Source organism: Mus musculus, chromosome 16 (genome assembly GCF_000001635.26).
Source record: "Mus musculus strain C57BL/6J chromosome 16, GRCm38.p6 C57BL/6J".
Taxonomy (NCBI): Eukaryota; Metazoa; Chordata; class Mammalia; order Rodentia; family Muridae; genus Mus; species Mus musculus.
In genome coordinates this window covers 56,014,916-56,037,995 of record NC_000082.6, presented here as the reverse complement: position 1 = coordinate 56,037,995, position 23,080 = coordinate 56,014,916, and the positions used below count along the sequence as shown (strand labels likewise).

Sequence of the window (23,080 nt, the reverse complement as noted above, 5' to 3'; positions counted from 1 at the left end):
CAAGCAATAAATGATGTGGCAGGGCATCGGTGGCGAGCCCCCAAATCGACTCAAAACGTCATTTTCCGGGGGACTCAGGGGCAGTCGGCGAGGTCGCAGAGCGACTTTAGGCGCGGTGGGGGTGGGGAAACAAACTGCCTGCCGAGTTAAACGTCAGAGGCCGTGGCCGGAGGGGCGGGACATCCGGTGGTGCCGGACTTCCGGCGGCCGCGGCGGAAACCCTCGCGGTGCAGTGCAGGCCGCGGTGTGCACGCGGATCTGCTCCGGAGTCCTGCAGCCCAGCCGCCGGCCGCAGTCTGGGTACCTGCGGAGCTTCTCTCTGCCGGTGCTGGGGTGCTGGGTGGACCCGCTGGCTTTCCAGGATGCGGGGCGTGGAACGTGGCCTCTGAGAACCCCAGGCGAGAGGAAGCCGTGCTGTAGGAGTCGTTAGGCACGGCGCTACCTGAAGCGGAAGCCGCGTTCACCCAGATCGTCTCCTGTGTCGCGCTTTAAAGTGTAAGTCGTCGGGGTCTGTCTCTCTGCCTAGGTGCTCCCCATGCTTTCGATCTCTCCGGGCATCGCCATGCCCGCGCACATAATTACCCCCTTCGCAGACTCACACACAGAACTTTACTATAAAATATTTTTAAAATTTGGTTGTTATAGTGAGTGTGGTGGGGCAGGACTCGGGAGGCAGAGGCAGGAGAATTGTCTGGAAGGGAATTTGCCAGCCGGCGCTAAAGAGTGGAGAACCTATACTTTTGTTTTTGTTTTTAATTTCTATGGTGGTGTGAAATTTCTTTCTACTAGTTACAAAGGCAAAAATCAACTATATTGTTTTTATATTTTTTTTTTAAGTAGGGTCTCATGGGCTGGAAGGCCTACAATAAGCCTTACCCAGGATGATAACTTTGTCAAACTCAGGTCCTGAGGATTCTAAGTTAAATAATAATTCTCAAAGTCTGATATCAGTTTTTATTTTTTGGTTGTTTTTGAATGGTTTTGCTGTTTTGCTTTTTGATACCGGTCTTACAGTATTCCTGGCTGTCATGGAACTCAATATGTAGACTAAGCTGGCCACGTTTAACTGGATAGGCACAGCCCTTATCCTAATGGAATATAGTCTTTAGTTTCTGGTGGGGAAAACAAGTATTATCATAGGCACAGGGTGCTCTGAAAAACTAATAGGATTGTTTGCTCTAAAGTGGGAAAAGAAGATGTGCAGCTGAAAAGGCAGGCAAGCAAAGGGTGATACTGCAAAAACCCGCTTAAACCACATGAGTGAACTTGGATCTCAACGGAACACATAGTTAGGACTATACTGCTGTGGAATGGAGTGCATCCGGGCATTTGCATGGAGCAGAGGACACGCACGGGTATACAGAGTCAGACAAGAAGCTAAAGATGGGTGGGATTTTTCAAGAATTTTCCTTCTCCCTCACATTTTACATAAGTTCTCAAACAAAGTGTTTTCGCTGTTTTGTGGAACATCTAGTTCTTTGAGATAAAACTATAGAACCTTTTATATATTTGTCCTGGCTTTGTATATTTTATTTTATAACGTCTGCTATAAAGTCTGAGCTGAGACATTTACTGTCTGTTTTAGTCAGCTGCCTTGCATTTCTGTTGTGGAAGCGCAAAGGCATTTGTGGGCAGTGCTTTAGGGTTGTTTGTTTTTAAGTCAGGTTTCATCTTCCGTAACTTTCCTGCTTTTTGTCTCCATTGTTGATTTCATAAAGGATCTTGAGATTGGATGTGCATCTGAAGGAGATTATAGTGTCTTGTTCTCAGCCCTATAATTGCCATATAACTTTGCTGTGTTATTATATTGCTCATTTAGGCCCGTTCCATAACAAAGCTAAAAGAGGAATTTGAGTCAACCTTTTGTTTAAGAATATGTTGAAATTACTATATAAAATCACGTGGAGCAGGAAGTGGTGCTGCACAGCTATAGTGCCAGATCACTTAAATTGATGAGTTTGACACCAAGCATAACAAGACCCTTGTCTCACAAATTAAAAAAAAAAAAATTGACCAGTAAGTGATCGCAGCTTAGCAGTTGACTTGGTGGTGTGCAATGTCTAAGATTTTCAAAGGTTTCCCGCTGAACTTCAGAAATCAGTTGCCTTCTGCAGCCAATTAAGCCGACCAGGTTCCTTTCCTCATAGGAGTCTGGTGTGCAATGGTTGCAAACAGCATCCTCCTTGCTAGTGTATGCAGCCTGCTGAATGTGCAGGCTGCCCAAAGGGACCTTGGAGACAGTCTTCAGGTGCAGTCATGTGTCATTTCAATGCTATTTCAACCTAGGCTCTATACGAGTGTTTGGGGCCACGGTGACCAGTGGCACATTGATTGGTTAGTCTCTCCATACCAATCTGCAGAGTAAGGAGCGTGTGACTGTGACTAAGGCCAACTTCAGCTTTCCTGAGAGCCAGAAAATCTTCAGCCTAGAGAAATGGGGCTTCACCAAGTTTAGTGCAGATAAATTTAAAGCCATGGTAGCTGAGAAGTGGCCTGTCCCTGGTGAGTGTAGGATCAGAATATCCCCAATTATGGCAGACCCAGTTTTCATAAAGGCTTCTGCTCCTGCTGAGCTGAGGCCTATACCTCACCAATCATTCATTAGTAGCTCTCATATCCAGTCTGCCAGAGGGCAGGGCGGGGTGACCAGTTTCATAGTTAAAAAAATTTTAAATCTTCAACTTAATTTTTTCTTCTTTTACAGGGTTCCTCACATTTCTTCAAAATGAATGTGACTGTCCGTTTCTTAAGACCTTTTGCCAGATGTCTGGTGCCATATACCTTTCATAGGAAGAGAAGTCATTTATATTCAGGAGTTCTGCAGAGATACATGTCCTCCAAAGCACCTTCTTTGTCTTGTCATAATAAGGACAGTGCATCCCCTCCTGAGCAGCTAGAATTGGATGGGTGGAAAGCTACAATGAAGTCGAGCATTCAAGAAGATGGTGTTTCAGAGGTCTCAGACAAAGATGAAGATTCCCTCGCCTCAACCAGAGAACTAATTGAGATGTGGAGATTGCTTGGCAAAGAAGTACCAGAACATATTACTGAAGAAGATCTCAAAACCCTTATGGAATGTGCCTCTAAATCAGCCAAGAAGAAATACTTACGGTATCTGTATGGGAAGGAAAAGGCGAAAAAAGCTAAGCAGGTAAAGAAGGAGATGAAAGCGGAGGCCAGGGAAGAAGCAAAAAGGGCCAGGTTGCTAGAGACCACCGCAGAAGAACAACAGCAAGACTTCATGTTTCTTCGACTATGGGATCGACAGATCAACATTGCACTGGGTTGGAAGGGTGTCCAGGCTATGCAGTTTGGACAGCCTTTGGTTTTTGACATGGCCTATGATAATTACATGAAACCAAGTGAACTGCAGAATACTGTTTCTCAACTTTTAGAAAGTGAAGGATGGAACAGAAGAAATGTTGATCCTTTCCACATTTATTTCTGCAATCTTAAAATAGATAGTGCTTATCATAGAGAATTAGTTAAACGTTATAGAGAAAAATGGGACAAATTGCTCTTAACAGCAACAGAAAAGTCTCCTGTTGATTTATTTCCAAAGGACAGTATTATATATTTAACTGCAGATTCTCCCAATGTTATGACTACCTTCAAGCATGATAAAATTTATATAATTGGATCATTTGTTGATAAAAATACACAGACAGGAACATCCTTAGCCAAGGCCAAACGGTTAAACATAGCAACAGAGTGCCTTCCACTAGATAAATATTTACAATGGGAAATTGGTAACAAAAATCTCACCTTAGATCAGATGATCCGAATTTTGCTCTGCCTGAAAAACACTGGTAACTGGGAAGAGGCTCTCAAGTTTGTTCCCAGGAGAAAGCATACTGGTTATTTAGAGGTTTCTGAGCAATCTCAGGAACTTGTTAGGAAACTGAAGAAGACAAAGACTTTAAATTCATTTCGAAAAGGCTCCTTAAATGTGCGCACGTGGAAAAGGTGACCTAAGTGAGAAAGTATGGTGAAAGAAGAAAACAGGCTGAAAGTATGGTGACAAGAATGTAGTTATTCCTAAATGGAATTATCTCTTAAAGTCAGTCTCTCTAGACTAACAGTAGAGGTTTGCCTATTTTTTCTTCTTCTTTGCTTTTTTGCAACAGGATTTCCATGTAGCCTTGTCCTCCATCAAGGCCAGACTAGACGTATGTATCAGCAAAACTTTGAAAGTATGTTTTATTTGTTGTAAAAACAATCAAGTTTATAATTAATCTAGAATTGAACACAATAAAAGTTAATATTATTTATTTTTAATCGATTCTTTGAATATCAGACTTTATTGTCCATTTTGGTTTGAGGGTTGATTTGGGTTGTTTTGTGAGTTTTGTTTTGGGGGAGGGAAGGCACGTCTCCAGTAGCCTATGCCAGGTTCAACCCTAATTCTCCACTTCCACTTCCCAAATGATGGGAGTACAGGCCTGAATCACCATGACTGGCTCCATTATACATACTCTTTATTTATCCATGTTAGAAACTGTTCTTTCATGAGGAAATAGATTAAAGCTTTTAAAATTTGAAGCTCTAATTATGAAATTAAAGCCTGTATATAACATTGGTTGTGTTCCAGGCACTAAGTTAAGGTATATTGCATTACATAATCTTGATTGTCCAAAAACTGGTTTTCCCTAGCATGTTAGGGGAAATCCTAATACTATGAAAATTGAGTTTGGAGTAAATAAAAGCAATTTTTTAGGACAGAAAATGTGTCTGGACCAGAATGATGTCTCAGTGGACTCTTGTAGAGAACTTAAATTCAGTTCCCAGCACCACTTTGGGTGGCTTGCAACCCCTGTAACTCTAGTTCTGGTGGGTCTGACACACTCTGGACTCTAAGGGCACCTGTATGAAATGTGGTAAACACAGCTCATGCAGGCATATACACACATGAATACAAAAGCTGACATTAATACCTGGTTAATACATAGTACTTATTGTATGGATAGCATTTCTAGGAAATACTGTTTCTTCAGCCACATGGTTTTTAAATACGTCTTAGAAGTTATTGTTGTTTGAATAAAGTGATGCCCACAGATAGGTCCTTGGGGATTGGCACTGTTAGGTATGGCCTTGTTGGAATAGTTATGGCTTCCTTCCCTTAGAGGAAGTGCATCACTTCTAGGAGGTTGGCTTTGAAGTTTCAGATCTCAGGCCATGCAAATGCGGCAGGCAGTCAGTCTATTTGTGGATCCAGATGGAGAACTCTCAGCCCCTTCCCCAGCACTGTACCTGCCAACATCCTTCCTGCCATGACAGTAACAGGCTAACACTTTGGAACTGTCAGCCAGCCCTAATTAAATGTTGTCCTTTATAAGAGTTGCTGTGGTCATGGTGTCACCTCACAGTAATAAAAACCCTCCTAAGACAGCTATATTTTTACTATTTTTTACTTTCCTTTTAAAGATTTATTTATTTCATGTATGTGTGTATACTGACACTGTCTTCAGACACACCACAAGGCGGCATTGGATATCTATTACAGATGGTTGTGAGTCACCATATGGTTGCTGAGAATTGAACTCTGGAAGAGCGGTTAGTGTTCTTAACTGCTGAGCCATCTCTCCGGCCCTGTTTTTATTTACTTTAATGTGTACTTGCTTGTGTGAATGTATTGTGTATGTGAGTACCCATGAGACCAGAAGGAAACATCATATCCCTTGCTATAGTTACAAGTAAGTTGTAAGATGTCCAACATGGTTTATGGGAACTGAACCTGGTTTCTGATGGCCCAGCCATGTTTCTGTTCCCAGCCACATGGTTTGGGTTTTGGGGTCTTTGCTGGGAATCGAGGTCTCAGCTTAACAGCACATTGGAGGCCGCCAAGTTTACATGAGGAAACAGCAATCTAGAGTGATACATAATATCCCCTCCCCGAGAAAGGGTCTGTGGTATATCTTTGGCTTTGAGCTCACTGACACCCACATACCTCTGCCTCCCAAGTGCTGGTATTAATGGCACAAGAAATGTGAGAATCGTAAATACTATCCTCTAAAGCCATATAGGAGACATGGTGAACCAAGCAGGAGTTAAATACTACTATACGACAGTTTCCTGGTCACTTACATATAATTATGTGCTAAACAGTGAACTGAATGGGTAAGTGCTCCCCATCTCTACTTGAAGCCTGAGTTATTCATTCACAGATACCGAACAGCTTTCGTGTAGGTAACCACCAATACAAGGTGCTATGAAATGTGGCTGCTTTTTAGTTTTAATTTTTTGTGCCTATATGCTGATGTGTGTGTACATGTGGGTATGCACACATGTGTCGTTGGACTGTCTTAGTTATCTTGAGTTGTGTTTTCACTATGTAGACTAAGCTGCCTTTAAGATCCACCTGAGTGAGATTAAAGGCATGGCCACCATCCCTGGTGCCACTTTAACTTTTGATACAACCTGGAGGTGGCCGACTTGGCTGGACTGGCTGGCCAGCAAACCCCAGGGGACCTCCTGTCTCAGCCTCTCCCTCTCTGGCACTAGGATGACTGGCACCCCAGCTTTATGTGAATACTAGGGATCCAAACTCTGATCTTGAGATAACCGGATGATTCAGTATAGCCACTGTTACCAACATCCATGTTTCTCTGTTCTGTTGTTTTAGTTTGGGGGTAGGCCCTCATGGAGCTCAGGCAGGTACTGAAATGGCTGTGTAGCTAAGGATGATACCTTTATCCCATGATCACCTGTTGAAGGGGTACTAGCATTTATTTGGATACAGGGTCTCCCATACCCCAGGCTGATCCTATCTCCACTTCCCAAGTACTGGAATTAGACATATGTGCCACCACTTCATTATGCAGTGTTGGAGATGAAACCCACCATGGGTTTTGCACGTTAGGCAATCACTTGGCCAACTGAGGTACAACCAACAGTCCACTGATATTTTATGGAGAAGTAAAAGCAGGTCTGTGGACAGCAACACTCAATGTTGCTTGGAGGACAGAATGAACTATATTCTCTAATACTGGGTGTATATTACAGGCTAGGAATTGACCAAATTTGGGCAGAGGAATGAGTATAGAGAAAAAGAAGTAAGAAACAGATGAGGCTGTAGCATACTTGATGCATGGATTTCATTGACACTAAATGAATCTACTAAAGGTTTCTAGGAGAGGCAGGACTTAACAGGTGTTTCCAATCTGGAAGAGACGAGTCCTGTATTTTACTGTTGAGTATAAGACAAGTGCTGGTGCTAGCACAGAGGCAGGGAACGCTACAAGACAACTCTTGTGCTGTTCATTGTGTCCATGAAGGTTAAGAGACAAGACTGGCACTAGCTTTTATGATAAAACTCTGTCGGATACTTTTACCTTGAAAGAATAGGGCGATTTAACCAGCAGACAGTTTTACTCCAGACAGTTTTATAGGAGTAAAGAAAACTCCTTGAAAAACACCAAGAAGTGAATAACTTCTAATTCAAAGCAATTCCGAACGTTGAAGCTGGGCTGGGGCGTATTTTAAACGTTATTAGAGAAGGGATGAGTGGAATAGGGTAGATACAAAGCCGACATCTCCAAACTGCAGTAGAGCAAACTACCCTTCTCCGTAAGAAAGACAGCTCCTGCCCTTCGGAGTGTAGCCGGGGATTTTGTTTGTTTTTTATGTATTTTTTTTTAAACAGGTGTTTGAATATATGCAAGTGAGTGTGAACTCTTAGTAGTCGGATTTCTGGAACTGGAGTTATCAGTTAACTGTAGACCACCCAACTGGGAATTGAACTGTCCTCTGAAACAGCAGGAAGCGCCCTTGACCTCCACGTATACCTATTTCTGCTTTTAATGTTTGCTTGCTTGCTACAACTCTCACGCTGAATTTTTCACGAATGCAAAAGCCGCGGAAATTTCTTCCGCCCCAATTTCCGTAAGGCTCTACGACGTGATCTTCCATAAGTCTCTTTTCGGTGTCATTGCACAAATGGAAACGATAATTGCACACCGGACCGCACTGGACGGTGTCAACACTAAGACAGCGTCCGTTAACTGCTGACGTTTCTCTGTAAGAACACAGCCCTATCCCGTAAAATGAAGGACCAGCCGCGACCACCGCTGAGCGTGGAAGCACCTAGGATTGAACCCACCGTTCCACGATCGGTGAGTCCGTACTAACCCGGACGTGCCATCCCACCGCCCAGTCCTCCATAGCCGTCACCACACACCTCGTTCCAGCCAACGACGTCACATCCGTCCCCGTCTCGGGTTCCAGGTCCTCTCTAGGCTGCGGCCTCGCTGGCCCGCCCGAAGCTTTGTGGTTGCTGGGCGGGGCCGTGACGTTCTTGCCCGGGCTGCAGGGGGAGGCCGCGGCGAGGAAGATGGCGGACGGGAAGGCGGGAGAGGAGAAGCCAGAGAAGCCGCAGCGAGCCGGAGCCGCCGGAGGTGAACACAACCCCAGCGTCGCGGGCTACGGGGGCTACTCCGGCCTTTCTTTGGGGTTCCCAGGGCGGGTTGGGGGGCTTTCCGGCATCGCAGGAGCCGGCGGAGCTGGCGCTCGCCCGGCCAGGGGCTGGGCCCTGATGAGTGCCGGGCACGCCCGGTGTGGCCCGCGGGGGAGATCGAGGTCCGCGTCGCCTAATCAGAGAGGCCGCCGGTTACCACCGGGCGGTGCGAAGGGAGGTGGGAGCTTGGCCCGGGAGTCCGAACAGCAGAGAGCTCAGGGCCCGCTGCGCACTCAGGCCGCCGCACGAGCGCCGAGCCGCCGCGGGCACTGGCCGCATGCCGGCTTTCCGAGGTCGCCGGCCTCTCGGTTACACGTAACGAGGGTTGATGCTCTCTTTTTCGCTGCGGAGGTGGAAGACCCCAGCCCACTCTCTGCTGTATTTTCAGACATAACATTTATAAACCCTGCGATGGCATAAGTCGAGGCGATGCAGGGGAGAGGGGAATCTGGCTCAAGCAGCAAACGCTTGAAATTAGGGTTTGATTCGCTTTCTTTCCGGTATCTTTCTTAGGCTGCCAGCAGCGGAGTCTATGTCAGATATTTCGTTGGCGTGGTAGGAAGGTGTGATCTTCCTGTAATTTGTCGCGAAATTAAACTCAGATTATAGCTATCTTTTCGTTCCTCCTACCCCCGTAATTTTTGATGGTGTACATAAAGGAAAAGAAATGCGTAGTCTCTTTTCCCCTACGCCCTTTTGTCGGAAGGATAATTAGCACATGCTTAGAATGTTTTAGCCTTTCACTGTTCTGGCTTTCTTCGGGCTTATCCTTGAAATACTTAAATGTGAGAACATATAGGTTCAGTATCGCATAAAGGCCAAAAGTAGGGTCTACCAAGTTTGTTAATTGCCGAACACCCCCGCCCCCACCCCACCCCCGGTTTGAGCTAGGAGCTCATTTAGCTCTGGCTTCCTGAGTACTGGAATTACAAGCCACGGCCACTTTCTCAGGTCTCTTCCTCATTTTGTTTTTTTTTAAAAATAAACTAGTAAAATAGCTAATGATTTTAGTTCTTACTTTAGACCTTCTATATGTTAAAAGTAGTTTGAGGAAAAACTATAGCCTAAAGTATCTTGGGGTGGCCTTGAACTTAAGGTCCTTTTGCCTTGACTGAGAACATCGTTTTAAGGTACTGCTAAAATGTACCTTAAACGTCTAAAGAAATTCGTGTGTATGTATGCAGTGTACTTGCCACCCTTTCAGTTGAGGGACATTCTGTCCTGTGAATAATATTTCCATCTTAACAGTGTTGGGGTTACATTGATTATTTTATGTTGGTAACTTAAAATAGCAGCCCTTTTCTTCATAATTTGCCTGATTTCGTAAAGCTCACTTTAATATCAGACATACAGGGGTCATGCAGAGTTTCTTAACTGAAACATTTCGCCCATAGGTAGGATTGAATTGATAAGCTTCAGGCAAGTGTTCAGCTCTCTTGGAAAACTTTGTCTAGACTTGGCAACCTTTCTTCTGTGAGACAGCCCACGGTGTTGGAAATACGAGTAGTTTCCCTACTCATTCAACCTCGTTATTGATCCTGGAGGTTGAACCCAAGGCCCCATTTATGCTAGGGTTGGGCCTCACGACCGTGCTCTATTTTAGTAGGGAGACGATCCCCTGTGTAGCTCTTTAACTTAAGTAGAAACTTAGATTTAGAGACAAGCAACTTAATGTGTAATCACAGCCATTTCAAGCTATCAAGGGTTACGCCAAGAGCCACTTCAGTGATGTGTATATTTCCTGTGTCAGAACAGGACTCATGGACTACCTGTCCTGTCAGAGAGCTACTGCAGTCCTTGGTTTTGGGGGGTTTTTTGTTTTGGTTTTTTCTTTTCCCCCAGACAAGGTACCAGAATGCACATGACTCAGGAATGGTACCTTTGTGGAGTTGTCCCATCTCAGCTAGTCAGGGAAAGAGAATAATTGTAGTAGGTTTGGTTTAATTGATATTAACTTACACATAAACAGAAGGCTTTGCTAAAATATTTTTTTATCTAAAAGCTAACAATTTGTGTAATGATGACTTACAAATTGAAAGGGCAGAGGCTGGAGAGATGGCCCAGTGATTAAGAGCAGCAAATGCTCTTCCAGAGGACCTGGGTTCAAATCCCAGCACCTATATGGCATCTCACAGCTGTCTGGAATTTCAAGATCTGACATGTCCAAACAGACATACATTCAGGCAAACACCATTGTATAGAAAATAAAAATAAATTATTTTTTTAAAAAAACAAAGGATGTTCTTATTCACAAATGCTTGTTCATTTATTCATTATAATTCATACTACTAAAGATATTCACAGTATTAGTCAACAGTCATTCAACATTTTTTCGCCCACAGTTCTAAAATACAAAATGTCTTAGTAAGCATAGTGCTGAATTCCAGCAGTTGGGATGTGGAAGCAGGAGTATCCCTTGGGAGTTCCAGGTAGGGGTTTGAGGTCCTCCTGGGCTACCTTACATAGTGAAGTTCAGACTTCCCAGGATTCCATAGTGATACTCAGTCCACAAAACACAAACAAACAAAATGTCTCAATAAATCCAAAGTAGAGATCCTTGATTAAAAGTTCCAAATGCTCAATTAGTTTGAGTTTAAAGAACATTTGGTACTTATGAATTAAGTGTTAATATTCAGTGATAGGTCTTAACACTCAAATTTTCTTGAAAGAATTTTCTAGTGGCCCATATTTAGAATTACAAATAGTTTATTAACAATCAGTAATATATTTGTCTGCTGTTTTCCCATTTTAGTTCATTGCTTTATTTGCTTTTTTCTTAAAATGCTTTGTGTATTTTGCTACATAATTGCTAAGAGGGTTACATGAAGACAAAATGACTAGCCTGGGTGCCACCTTGAACCTGCTTATACTAAGAGATGAAGCCAGTACTGTGCCCCCCTTCTTCACTCCCTGCTCTCCGTATCTTGTGAACAGAAGATGCTATCTAAATACATTCGTGGAATTATTTTAAAGATTGCTTAAAATTATTTTTGTTGTTTTTAAGACAGGATCTCCCGGTCTAATTCTGGCTAACCTGGAACTCAGGGAAATCCTCCTGCCTCTGCCTCTCAAGTGCTGAGATTAAAGGCATGCACCACCACACCTGGTACACAAAATTATTTTTAATCACATGTCCGTGTGTGGGTGTGTACACATAAATACAGGTGCCCAGGAAGGCTGGAAGAGTTGGGTCCCCCAGAGCTGGAGTTCCAGGAATTGTGAGCTGCCTGGTGTTGTGGGTGCTGGGGCTCTAACTAGGGTCCTCTGGAAGATGGGTAAGCTCTCTTAACTGCTGAGCCATCTACTGATAACTGCTTTTATGTCTCCATGTAAGAGTACAGAATACAATGGTTGATGCCAGTTCCTGCTTAAATATGCTTGATTAAGATTGCAAGTAAAACGCACAGGCCAGTGTCCAAGCTGTCCAGAATGTCCTTTAGTCCGTGGTGTTCTCAGACAAGGCTCCTGATTTGATCACCTCAGTGCTGGGATTCCAAGTCTAGACCCACTGCCAGCTTAAGAAAATCTATTTTAAATCGGATTCTCAGTTACTGGAGCGTAGTCTTTCATTCTTTTAATTCAGATACTCTTACATATAAACAACTGAATGGCACCTCCGGAAACTATTCAGTGCTACCTTTGCCTTATGGAAATATCTGAACTAGAGCCCTAATCCAAAGAAAGTAGCTTATTTATGCAATCGGTTCCAAAGCAGATACTCAAGCCATGAACCTAGGTACCCTGGAGACGGAGCAGGATATGTGCAAGTTACAGGAATGCCTGGCTTTGGGCAATATAGCTAGACTTTGTCTGGAAATGAGAAAACTATTCAGGCATATAGGTCACTTATAGTACTTAAATACTTAGGTTACACAAGGCCCTGTGTTCAATCCTTGGTAGTGCCACAAAGGACTAATTGATCTAAAGGTGTGTTATTACCAAACTGCAAGGATCTAGATTTGTAGTCTTGAGCCTTTGGTTCCTTTACTTGTCAGCTACTGTCTTGGACACTCCCCCAACCTCCATTCTAGCTTTACCCCATTGTCTTAGTGAACTTGCTAAGGCAATCATGTTCTGTTTCTCTACAAGTAGGTTTGAGTTGTGGTCTCAGAATGTATCCTGTAGGGTAGAGCGGAAGAGAGAAAAAAAATGGGCCAGTCTTTTCAGACTCCAATATGTTCTTAAATAGTCTTATTTATTTATTACCAAGCCTAAGATACTCAAGACATGAAGTCATTATTGACTTAAACACATACAAGCAAAGTTGTTGAAGACATCTTGATTTCTACATTTGTATATATCTGTGCACTTTCTCGGCAGTTAAGATTAGATCTTCATTCATGAGAAATATGTATGTGAGAGTCTGACTTTGAATAGCTCTGACAAGCAGCTTAAAATAGGTGCTAGACCAGCTTTCAGAGTAGGGTTAACTCTCGAGGGATTACATTAAAGTTTTTCAACTCGAAGGGTTATGTAAGGTGTGTCTTGGGTACCATCACTTACGAACATCACTTAGCTGGGGAGTAGCCAGGGGTGTAGCTCAGTGTAGAACGCTTGTTCTGTATATGCAAAGCTCTGGGTCTTCAGTGTGGTGAAGAAGGGAAGAAAGGCTGTAGACTGGATTTGAAGTGTAGTTTAACTGGTCATGTTTATGACCAGATGTTTGTGTGATTAGGACTACATTACTGGGGATATTAAATTTATTAGCCAGATGTTTTGTATTGCAAATGCTTATGTACAAGTTAGTTTATATAAAATAATTTGTTGATCTCTATTTCTGAACATGAAATTTCACAAATGTAACCAAGATTAATGTACAATTAATAAGGTAATGTTTAGATGAGAGGTATTGACTCTTTGTGAACTCTGTGTTTATAATTTTAAATTGCTCTGTATTTTATGCTAGTTAATTCATGGGAGCCTCTTGTACTGCCACACAATCTCAGTTCCTGCTGTACACTCTAGCAAGCAGTGAAGAGACTGTTGGGTCAGTAGGTGACAGCTGCAGAGGTATCTTCTTGTAAAGATGCTTTTTGAGGTTGCTGCTCCCATCAATCTGCTCAGTAAAAATAGCTCATCTTGGTAAGTTGTTTCGACTTCACCAGGACCTGAAGAAGAAGCAGAAAAACCTGTGAAAACTAAGACTGTTTCTTCCAGTAATGGAGGGGAAAGTTCCAGTCGCAGCGCTGAAAAGCGATCAGCTGAAGACGAAGCTGCAGACCTCCCAACAAAGCCTACAAAGATGTCCAAGTTTGGATTTGCCATAGGTAGTCAGACGGCACGGAAAGCGTCCGCCATCTCCATTAGACTCGGAGCAAGTGTGAGTTGTTCTATGTGTGCTTCTGTCACGGTCCTTAACAAGAGTGTGTGTGTGTGTGTGTGTGTGTGTGTGTGTGTGTGTGTGTGTGTGTGTGTACTATAGGTAGAAGAGCGAATGTTAGAAGGGAAACTGTTGTAACTGGCTATGAACTTGTATGTAAGTCAAACAGTAATGAACACATTAGGAAAAGCCTATGCACTCTCTCAAAGCAGTTGAAGAGAAAGGCATATTGTAAAGAGCGCATGGCTTATAAAGTAATCACTTAGAGCTTTTCTTAGTTGAACAAAATCTTTGAAAGGTATTTTGGAATTTTAAAAACCATTTTACCACTAGTATATTAAAAGTAATAATTTGTATTGTGTTGTAGCTCTGCTGCACAGTATATGCTTAGCATTTGAGAGGCCTTGGAGAGACCTAGCATTATGTACCTCCAAATCATAGCAGTAACTATAAATCAGCTCTTTATAACTTAAAGGATTAATGTAGTGAGATAATCCTAGTAAGAATTTTCTGGTTATGTATGTTTTGTTTTTTGCTTTTTTTTAATTTGTAATGGTCAGATGCAAATGGTTTTATTTATGCTGTAGATGTTCATTGCAGATTTTTTTTAAATGAAAATTTTAAATTTTCAATCATTTTCTCACTAGAGTCTGTTTGAGCTTTCTTTCTAAATCATAAGAGCAGCCATTTTTCAGAACCCCCAAATCCCACCATTTTTTCCCCCTCTTTAAAAAGAATATCTGAGTCTTAAAAAGACTATGACATTTTTATTATTAACATTTTTCTCTATATCCTCTGGTTCTTGATGTGTAATGTTTAAAAATCACATAGACCTAACTACATAAATACATGATTTTTAAAAATAATATTTTTGTTTACTCTTCTAACAGTTTAAACATACATTGTATTTTTATACAGTATCTTGATCAAACCCTATTTAACTTTTAAAAATATGTGCTCATATAATTCTAATCTTCTTGAGCATGCTGAGTCCAGTTCCTTCTTTTTCTAAATAATTGATGGGATTTAATAATTATTAAGTGGTTGAGTTACGTTCAGAAAAGCCTATTCAGTAAAGTTTAAGTTCGGAAAACAAAAATCAAAGTGAACAAAGTGAGTTGCAGGACAGCCAGGGCTATACAGAGAGACCCTGTCTGCAGAGTTATCAGCTGGTAGATTGTACTTTATTTTATATATTCAATTACTTTCCTCTATAAAAAAAGGTTTAGGACCAAATCATAAAGGGCTCTATATCATAGTAAGGAGTCTCCAGACTAAAGGCCATTGGCATCTTAGGAACGACATTAGTTTGAAAAGGAATGCAAAGGGGTGTGAATGGGATGTGTCCTCTCTCCTCAGTGCTGGGAACTGAAGCCAAGGGTTCATTATCTATGCTGGTCTCTCTGTCTCTGAGTTCCATATCCCTAACCTTGGCATATGCTACTTCTAGTAGTTGTGCTATTGGGGGGTGCTTAGGGTCCGTGATTGGAAGGTAGCGGGTTAGTATCGTGGACACGGGGAGAAAATGGGAGTGTTCAGTAAGGATCGGAGCAAAAGAAGCTTGTAAGACAAAGGAAAGGTTTTCAAACGTGAGTGCTTAAAAACATTTTTCGCTGGTGACCCTGGGGCATGCTCCAGTGGGAGGGACAGTGAGGAGAAGGATGGAAAGGAATGTGACTGCAGGCAAGGTAGACAGGAACCGGTAGACGACAAAGTCAGTGGGGTGCTCCCTGCCTCCTAAAGGCACTGCAGTCCTTGCAGGATGCTGTGGGGCAGCAGCGTTTCTAGTCATCTCTCTCCTGTGTGCACCCCTTAGCTTAGCTGATAGTAAATTTCAGGTACTAATAAGAGGTTTTTTGTTTTTTTTAAATAGAGAAAAGTAATTGGATACAAAATAAAGTAAAATCTACCGGCTGATGACTCTTATTTTCAAAAATATAATGGATTTGCCCAAAATATCGAGTTCCTTACTGTGTAAGCTTATAAAAACATAAAAATGGATAAAATTGAACCTTGTAAAAGCAATTATGATTTTATTAAACAAGGCTATGTAAGTTTTATTTGTGATGATTGTGTTAAATGTTTCTTCTTCAGAAGCCTAAGGAAACAGTTCCAACTCTTGCTCCAAAAACTCTGTCGGTAGCAGCAGCTTTCAATGAAGATGAAGATGTAAGCGAATACCTACTTTATTTTACTTTATTTGTAAAGCGCGAGCATGCGTGTGTGCGTGAGAGAGAGAGAGAGAGGGAGAGAGAGAGAGAGAGAGAGAGAGAGAGAGAGAGAGAGAGAGAGAGAGAGAGAGAGAGAGAGGCATGTGTGCAATGGTATGCAGGTGGAAGTCGGGACAACTTTTGGGAGTCAATTCTTTTCTTTCTATCTGGGTCCAGGAAATGTCTCAGTTGTCAGACAGGTTTGCTTGGCAGCTGTTTTACATCTGAAGCCATCCAGCTGGCCCTGAGTTTTAAGTTAACTAGTCCTTTTAAGACGATACTAGCAGATGGAGACGGCTCAGTGGTTAAGAACATGCACTGTTCCAGAAGACCAGAGTTTGGTTCCTGATACCCTCATCAGGTGGCTCACAAATACCTCTAACTCCAACTGCAAGGGAGCCAAGTCCTTTGGCTTGCATAGGCTACACACGCATGCAAATACCCATATAATACTCATTGTACCCACATACATTAATTAAAAGTAATAAATTTTTTTAAAAGAGAAGATATTAAAAAAATTAGAGTTTGTACTAATGGTAGTTAAATTGATAATAGTAAAATAGTATTGGTGAAATTTCTTTGTAATGCCTAAGAAAATGGGATTTCTAATGTGTCTATTGATACAAATATATTTCTTTTTTTTTTAATTATGTAAGTATTTTATTTATCACCAAAGGAAAAAACAGCAGCAAATTCTGTGTTGGCTTCAATAAGACCAAATGGCTATTACTCTTTTTTTTTTTTTTTTTTAAACATAGCTACTACACTCCAAAGCTGGTCAACACAGTCATCACTACAAATTACTTGTTGAAATAACCTATCCTGAAGAAAGAAAATTAGGAAAAAGAATTTAAACAATTCCTCCAAACCACACATTTATAAATATTGTCATATTTAAAATGCTTGAAAGGCATGAATTAGTGGAAAAGCAGTTTTGGCAACAGAAGAAAGAAACCCACAACAGTTACAAATATATTTCTATAAAAATTGCTAATATTATAGAAAATTGCAAGAAAATTAAGAGTCGCCAGGCGTAGTGGCGCACACCTTTAATCCCAGCACTTGGGAGGCAGAGGTAGGCGTAATTCTGAGTTCGAGGCCAGCCTGGTCTACAAAGTGAGTTCCGGGACAGCCAGGGCTATACAGAGGAACCCTATCTCGAAAAACCAAAAAGAAAAAAAGAAAAAAAAAAAAAAGAAAGAAAGAAAATTAAGAGTCAGGTCAAATACTTATAATAATACATACTAGGAAGTCTATGAGTCAGTAGTGCATATGCCACCATGCCTGGCTCTACAAATTTTCTTTTTGATTTGTGTGTATGCACACATTTGTGTTACACATGTTCATTTAAATGTAGAGAGGTCAGAAAACAACTTGTGGAGTTAGTTGACTCTGTGGGTCCCTCAGATTGAATATAGGCTGCCTGGCATGGTGGCAATACCTTTACCCACTAAGCTATCTGCCGGCCCTCTTACACTTGACCTTCAGTATTGCTGCTTTCAGTAACTTTATAGTGGTCTTCAGTGCTGGCCACTGTGCTTGCTACAAAAAGCAGCTGTGAAGTGCTGCAGGGTGCATCTGTAGCAGGAGGAGCAGTGCGAGTGATTCTACCAGAGCTTCCTCTCATGAGAGTGCTCCAGAGTGAGCGCGAGGTGTCTCTGCTATGCTGTCTGTCCCAGGTCTCCCGTGCCCTTTACAGTGTTGGCATCCTACCATACTCAAGGGTGTTGTGTTGTTGTTTTTTCTTTGTGAAAGACATGGTTTCACATCTCAAACTGACTGGCATGGAGCTGGGTAGTTAAGGATGGCGTCCAGTGTCAGATCTTCTTGCCTCTGCCTCTCATGCATTGGGATCACAAATATCCAGTTTTGTTTCTTTTCTTGTTTTTTTGAGACAGGGTTTCTCTGTGTAGCCCTGGCTGTCCTTGGAACTCTCTCTGTAGACCAGGCTAGCTTCAAGCTCACATAGATCTCCTTCCTCTGCCTTCTAAATGTTGGGACTAAAGGTAGTATGCCACCTTGCCTGGCCATACCCAGTTTCTATGTGGTTTGGAGGATCAAACCTGACTAGAGCGTTGTGCGCGTTAGGCAAGCTGGGGTTCGAGGCGTGGGACACTGCATCTGACCATTTTGTTTTGTCTTGTCTTGTCTTTGAGGCAGGGATTCTAATAGCTGAGGCTTGCCCCTGAGCTCACATAGTCTTGAACTTCTAATATTCCTACCATTACACCATACCCAGCTGAGGAGACGTTTGGATGTACAAGTCCAGAAGAAAAAGATAACATAGAAGTTAGGGAAAGTGTGTAAGTGGGAACTGTTGTTACCTGCGTGTAGTAGTGCTTTATGTGGGATGTGTTGACATCGTGGCTATCTCCTCCTCTGTGTGCTCCTTTGCAGTATGTATTAATTCATCTTTGCAAATGGAGAATTATACATAAGTAAATACAACCTTAGGCTAGAGCTTTGCTGCTCAAAGTTACACGCCATGACTCACTGTCTTCCTTCATTTTCAAGAAATGTGGTTTGGTTTTGTTTTAAGACAGAGTCCACTCTGTATCTGTAGCTGGCCTGGAAATCACAAAACTCTGTCAGCTTCTGCCTTCACCTCCTGAGTACTAGCACCTGACCCTTCTAATTTTGTTTGTTTTTTGTTTTATTCTTTGTTACAGCTTTAAAATAGTGTAGTGAAAGAGGCTGGAGAGATGGCACAATGAATGAGAACACGGTTTCTTCTCTGAGGACCTTAGTGTTCTAGCACCCGTGTCTGGCAGCTGTGGCTACAGGGGACCTGTGGCTTCTGTCCGCTCAGGGCACCTATGCCTACCCCACCCCTGTTCCCCCACATACACAAAATAGAGTCAGTTTAAATTGTTCTGTTGTGAATATATATTTTGACATTTTTTTGAACCATTTACTCACAGACATGTAGGCAGATTCCATGTCTTGCCAGTGTGAAAAGTGCCAGTGAACTTCAGGTTTCTATTTCTCTTTGACATATTAGCATGTGAGAGTTACTTTTTTCTTTATCCTACCCAATTTAAGTGTGTGTACACATGTGCGTGTATGTGTGAAGGCCAGACAGAGCTCAGTGTCAGGTGTCTTTTCAGTTAGTCCACCTTTATTTTCTCTTCCTCCCTTCCTTTCTTCTTTTAAGACGGCCCTACTGTCTTGGAACTTGATTCAGACAGGCTGGCCAGCAAGGCCCTAGAATCCTTCTGTCTCCTCCTCCCAGGTGCCAAGAACTATAGGCAGCGCCACTGTACCTAGCTAGCATAGTTGGGAATTGCTCAAGTCCTCATGCTTATTGACTGAGCCATCACCTCACCCCAAGAGTAAAAAATAAAAAGATAATATAGTAATTATTAAAGTTCACTACCTTACTCCTTTTATGGCATTAAAAAATGTTGGATTAAAAAAATTATCATCCTTAGTAACCAAGCGAATTAATAATTTATATGTACTCATTTCCATTTCTTTGTTCTGCAGAGTGAGCCAGAAGAAATGCCTCCAGAAGCAAAGATGAGGATGAAGAACATTGGAAGGTGCCGTGCTTTCATAATTATCATAGAGCTGTAGGAGAAGCGAGGACAAGAATACAGTACACGTTACCACAAAGAATTAACATCTAAATCGATCTACAATCTCTAGGTCAATTAAATGCAGTCCCAGTGGCTCAGCCTGTCGTTACTAGAACTTGAATAAATGTCTGATACTATTGCCAGTTCAAATGAAGTACACACGTGCACATTTTTTTTTCATTTATTTTTGAGACAGAGTCTTACTAAGCAGCCCTGGCTGTCCTAGAGCTCGCTATATAGACTGGATCCACCTGCCTCTGCCTCCAGAGTACTGGGATTAAAACATCGACACTGCATGTTTCTCTTTTACATATGTTTGGATTTTTGTTTCATTTTTACAAATGCTGGTGGTAAGCCACCACATTAGTTTTTAACCTTATTTGTGGGTTTTAGGTCACTTCTTTTTGTAACAGATTTCTGTTTGCTGCGGTGCTGGGAACTGAACCCACAGACTATTCTGGAAAAGTTTTCCACAACTGAGTCCATTCCTCCAGCTCTCCGCAGTAGTGTTAGAGCCGTAACGGCGTCTGCTCCTACTGTGTGCTACCTCCCCTTATCTGTGTGTTGAGACCTGCACCCTGATGATGGGGTGTGGCTCAGTGCCGGAGCTCTTGGCTAGGCGCACTTGTCCCCAGGCTTTCCTCTGTCCTGCCAACTAGGCCACCATGGTGTGCCTGGAGGCGCATGCCTGTCGTCCTCACACTCAGAAGGCAAGAGGCAGGTGGAGCTCTGTAGTCCAAGCCAGCCTAGAAAAGTCAAGATAAATAATATACAACCCCAGGCTCTCTGCTCTTATCCTCACTGCATTCACACTGCATTCACACTGCATTCACACTGCATTCACACTGCATACACACTGCATACACACTGCATTCACACTGCATTCACACTGCATTCACACTGCATTCACACTGCATTCACACTGCATTCACACTGCATTCACACTGCATTCACACTGCATTCACACTGCATTGAGGTCTTAACCCTTTAGAGAAGACCTCTGCAGAGGCCTCTGCTATTCAGTCTGTATTTCTAATGAGCGCTAAGCAAATGTATATTAACATGTTTAAAATAGACCACAACAATAATTTGAATAAATTGAATTTCTTTTAACACAGGGACACACCAACATCAGCGGGACCAAACTCCTTTAATAAAGGGAAGCATGGCTTTTCCGATAACCAGAAGCTGTGGGAGCGAAATATAAAATCTCATCTTGGAAACGTCCACGACCAAGACAATTAAGTGAAGTGTCTGAGACTGGGGTGTGGGTGGGTGCAGTTAGAAGGAGCAGTCTCCTTTTTGTAAAGAATGGTGTAAGACTAGCTTTGGAGCCGTTTTTCTTTCTTCTTTTTTTCTTTTCCTTTTTTCTTTTTTTTTTTTTTTTTTTAAGATTGAGTGGTACACTAATAAATGAGAGTTTGCAATTAGAGGTAATTTATGTTTTATATACAGATTTCAAGACATTTGCTAATTTTGTAGTTTCACATGATTAGTTTCCAAGGGTTACAGATAATAAAGAAATCACAAGTGGTACCTTTCTAAGAATTGCATATTTTTTTAGACACAACTATTAGCACATTAAGAGGGAAGCCAAAAGTTATTGTCTGCTTCAAACTGGAAGCAGTTCCTCTCCTGACTTCTCCCTCGTTACCCGACTGTCCGGCTCCCTGCAGCAGCCTTACCGAGAGGGAGATTGGCTTGAGAAGCCAGTGTTACTGTTGTGACTGTTGGCTGAGAGGAAGTTTAGATGAGGTTCAAGTAAACCCTTTCCTGCGGGCATTTCGTTTTGTTTCGGGCCATTCTAGCTAGTACTGCTTCGCTCTCAGTGGGTACCGATGCTTGCTCTGTAAAAATAAATTTTTTTCGTTAAAAATTCTTATATGAAGAATTGAGTATTATGACTAGCCCACTCTAACGGAGTGTGTCTCCGTTGAGGACCTTCAGAGGACACTATTTGCTACCAAAGTGAACCAGTATTCTGAATGTGCTTCTCTTGGTTTCTGTTCTAGTTCCTAGAAGCATTTCCACCAGAACTTGAGGCAAAACATAAGGAAGCTGTTTCTTTTAAAGTACAAACACCACCAAAAATATCAGTGTACATAGTGCTTTATGTATTTGGCTGGCTTTTATTTTTTAAAAGGTTTAAATAACAAAAAAGGAAAAAAAGGTATAGCATTGTATGAAGGCAGATGAGGCGACACACCTGTGACATTTGAAGCATTTGTGTTACTAACTTACTAGATCCGGTTTGAATTGAATTCACAAGGTTTCTTACTTGTCCAACTCCAGGCTTATTTTACGTACATACAACCTGACCAGTGGTTTCAAAAGCACATTTAGTGACTGCAATAGGACAGAAATGCTTCTCTAGACACATCTTCATTGCGAGCGTCTCATCGCATATGCTCTTAGAGTTCTGAATGTAGGATGTTTGTTTTGTATTTTTGTATTGTATATGGGCTTTTTAAATGTGACAGTTAAATGCATCTTTAATAGTCACAGACAAAAGAGATGATAAAATGTCCTTTGAAAATGGCAATGTTGAGTTTGGAGGCAGCTTCGGGGAGTTTCCTGGGTGGCGATGATTCACTGGGCAGTTTTTAATGTAGTGACTTCAAGAAGCAGCCTGCGGATATTCCTAACACTTGGTTCACTACAGTTTAGTTTACTTCATAAGCCCCAAGTAAAACGATGGAAATGTACATAGCACTATTAGTTCATACATGATTTAAGTATATCAAGATACATAAATTTAACATTTATGTCTGCAAACTGTCCATTTGTCCATTTTACTGTTTGTTGAAATAACACCTCTCCTACATATTCTTTACTTGACTCGAATAACAAATTAACCTGACGTCAAGATGGAGAGAGACGACTGAGCTGAATGTCTTTACTAAAATTACAATAAATTTTGTCAAACTTGGTGGTGGTCTTATTTTCTTTCTTTTTTTTTTTTTACTGTGTCTTTGAAAATGTTTTTTAAAATAGTCTGTGTATATGGCATGCTGGTGAGTTCAAGGAGACACAAAACATTGTGAAAATATTGCCACTTAGAAGCATGCCCCCAGAACCTCTTACTGCTCATTAGACAGTCGTCAGAATAATGTGTTAGCATTATCTGTTACTCTACCTGACTCTGGTCGGCAGATTCTTGCATTCCATTTACAATGCTCTTATATACTCTGTCCGAGAGGAGCTACACTATCAGCTCCTGAGATCTCTAAAGACTTCCTTTTCCTGTGTGTTTATTGTGAGTGTCCATGCACATGTAGCACTGTACTCTAGTAGATCAGACAGAGCACACTCTGAGGGATTCTGTTCTTCTTTTTACTCTCTATGCACTGCATCTCAACTGTGCCCCCCTCCCCCCCCCCCAACACACACACAACACACACACTCCTCCTAGTTCGTCCCCCACCTCCCTTCTTCCTCACATCTATTCCTCCTGTTTCCCTACAAAAGAGGAGCAGACCTCCCAGGGATAAACTTTGAAAGTGGCCTAATGGTCAAAGGA

General features: G+C 42.0%; 2 protein-coding genes and 1 non-coding gene across 8 annotated transcripts; all 3 read left to right on the top strand.

The window, feature by feature from the left end:
* Positions 1-209: 209 nt before the first annotated feature.
* On the top strand, positions 210-4,276 carry Trmt10c (tRNA methyltransferase 10C, mitochondrial RNase P subunit). The gene is made up of 2 exons (NM_029092.4): positions 210-495; positions 2,705-4,276. The coding sequence occupies exon 2, from the start codon at positions 2,726-2,728 to the stop codon at positions 3,968-3,970; it is 1,245 nt and encodes a 414-aa protein (NP_083368.1). The 5' UTR covers positions 210-495; positions 2,705-2,725; the 3' UTR covers positions 3,971-4,276.
* Positions 2,109-2,243, top strand: Gm22422. Its single transcript, XR_003951991.1, has one exon. It is a non-coding gene; the product is annotated as a small nucleolar RNA SNORA70 (small nucleolar RNA).
* Positions 4,277-8,268: 3,992 nt separating the features above from the next.
* On the top strand, positions 8,269-22,489 carry Pcnp (PEST proteolytic signal containing nuclear protein). 6 transcript variants are annotated; one of them, NM_001356449.1, is made up of 6 exons: positions 8,279-8,393; positions 13,359-13,462; positions 13,558-13,772; positions 15,867-15,941; positions 19,469-19,524; positions 20,679-22,488. In NM_001356449.1, the coding sequence occupies exons 2-6, from the start codon at positions 13,366-13,368 to the stop codon at positions 20,803-20,805; spliced, it is 570 nt and encodes a 189-aa protein (NP_001343378.1). In that variant the 5' UTR covers positions 8,279-8,393; positions 13,359-13,365; the 3' UTR covers positions 20,806-22,488. The 6 variants fall into 6 exon arrangements, with proteins under 6 accessions (XP_006522760.1, NP_001343378.1, NP_001343377.1 ...); NM_001356448.1 differs by having other exon boundaries at positions 13,359-13,534; positions 13,610-13,772; XM_030249326.1 differs by having other exon boundaries at positions 8,290-8,393; positions 13,359-13,534; positions 13,610-13,772; positions 15,870-15,941; positions 20,679-22,489.
* The last annotated feature ends 591 nt before the right edge of the window (positions 22,490-23,080 follow it).

Coding starts and splice junctions, on each gene's coding strand:
- Pcnp (NM_001356449.1), top strand. CDS start 13,366: ATGGGAGCCTCTTGTACTGCCACACAATCTCAGTTCCTGCTGTACACT. Junction 13,773..15,866: donor CCATTAGACTCGGAGCAAGT/GTGAGTTGTTCT, acceptor TTTCTTCTTCAG/AAGCCTAAGGAAACAGTTCC. Junction 15,942..19,468: donor CTTTCAATGAAGATGAAGAT/GTAAGCGAATAC, acceptor TTTGTTCTGCAG/AGTGAGCCAGAAGAAATGCC.
- Trmt10c (NM_029092.4), top strand. CDS start 2,726: ATGAATGTGACTGTCCGTTTCTTAAGACCTTTTGCCAGATGTCTGGTG.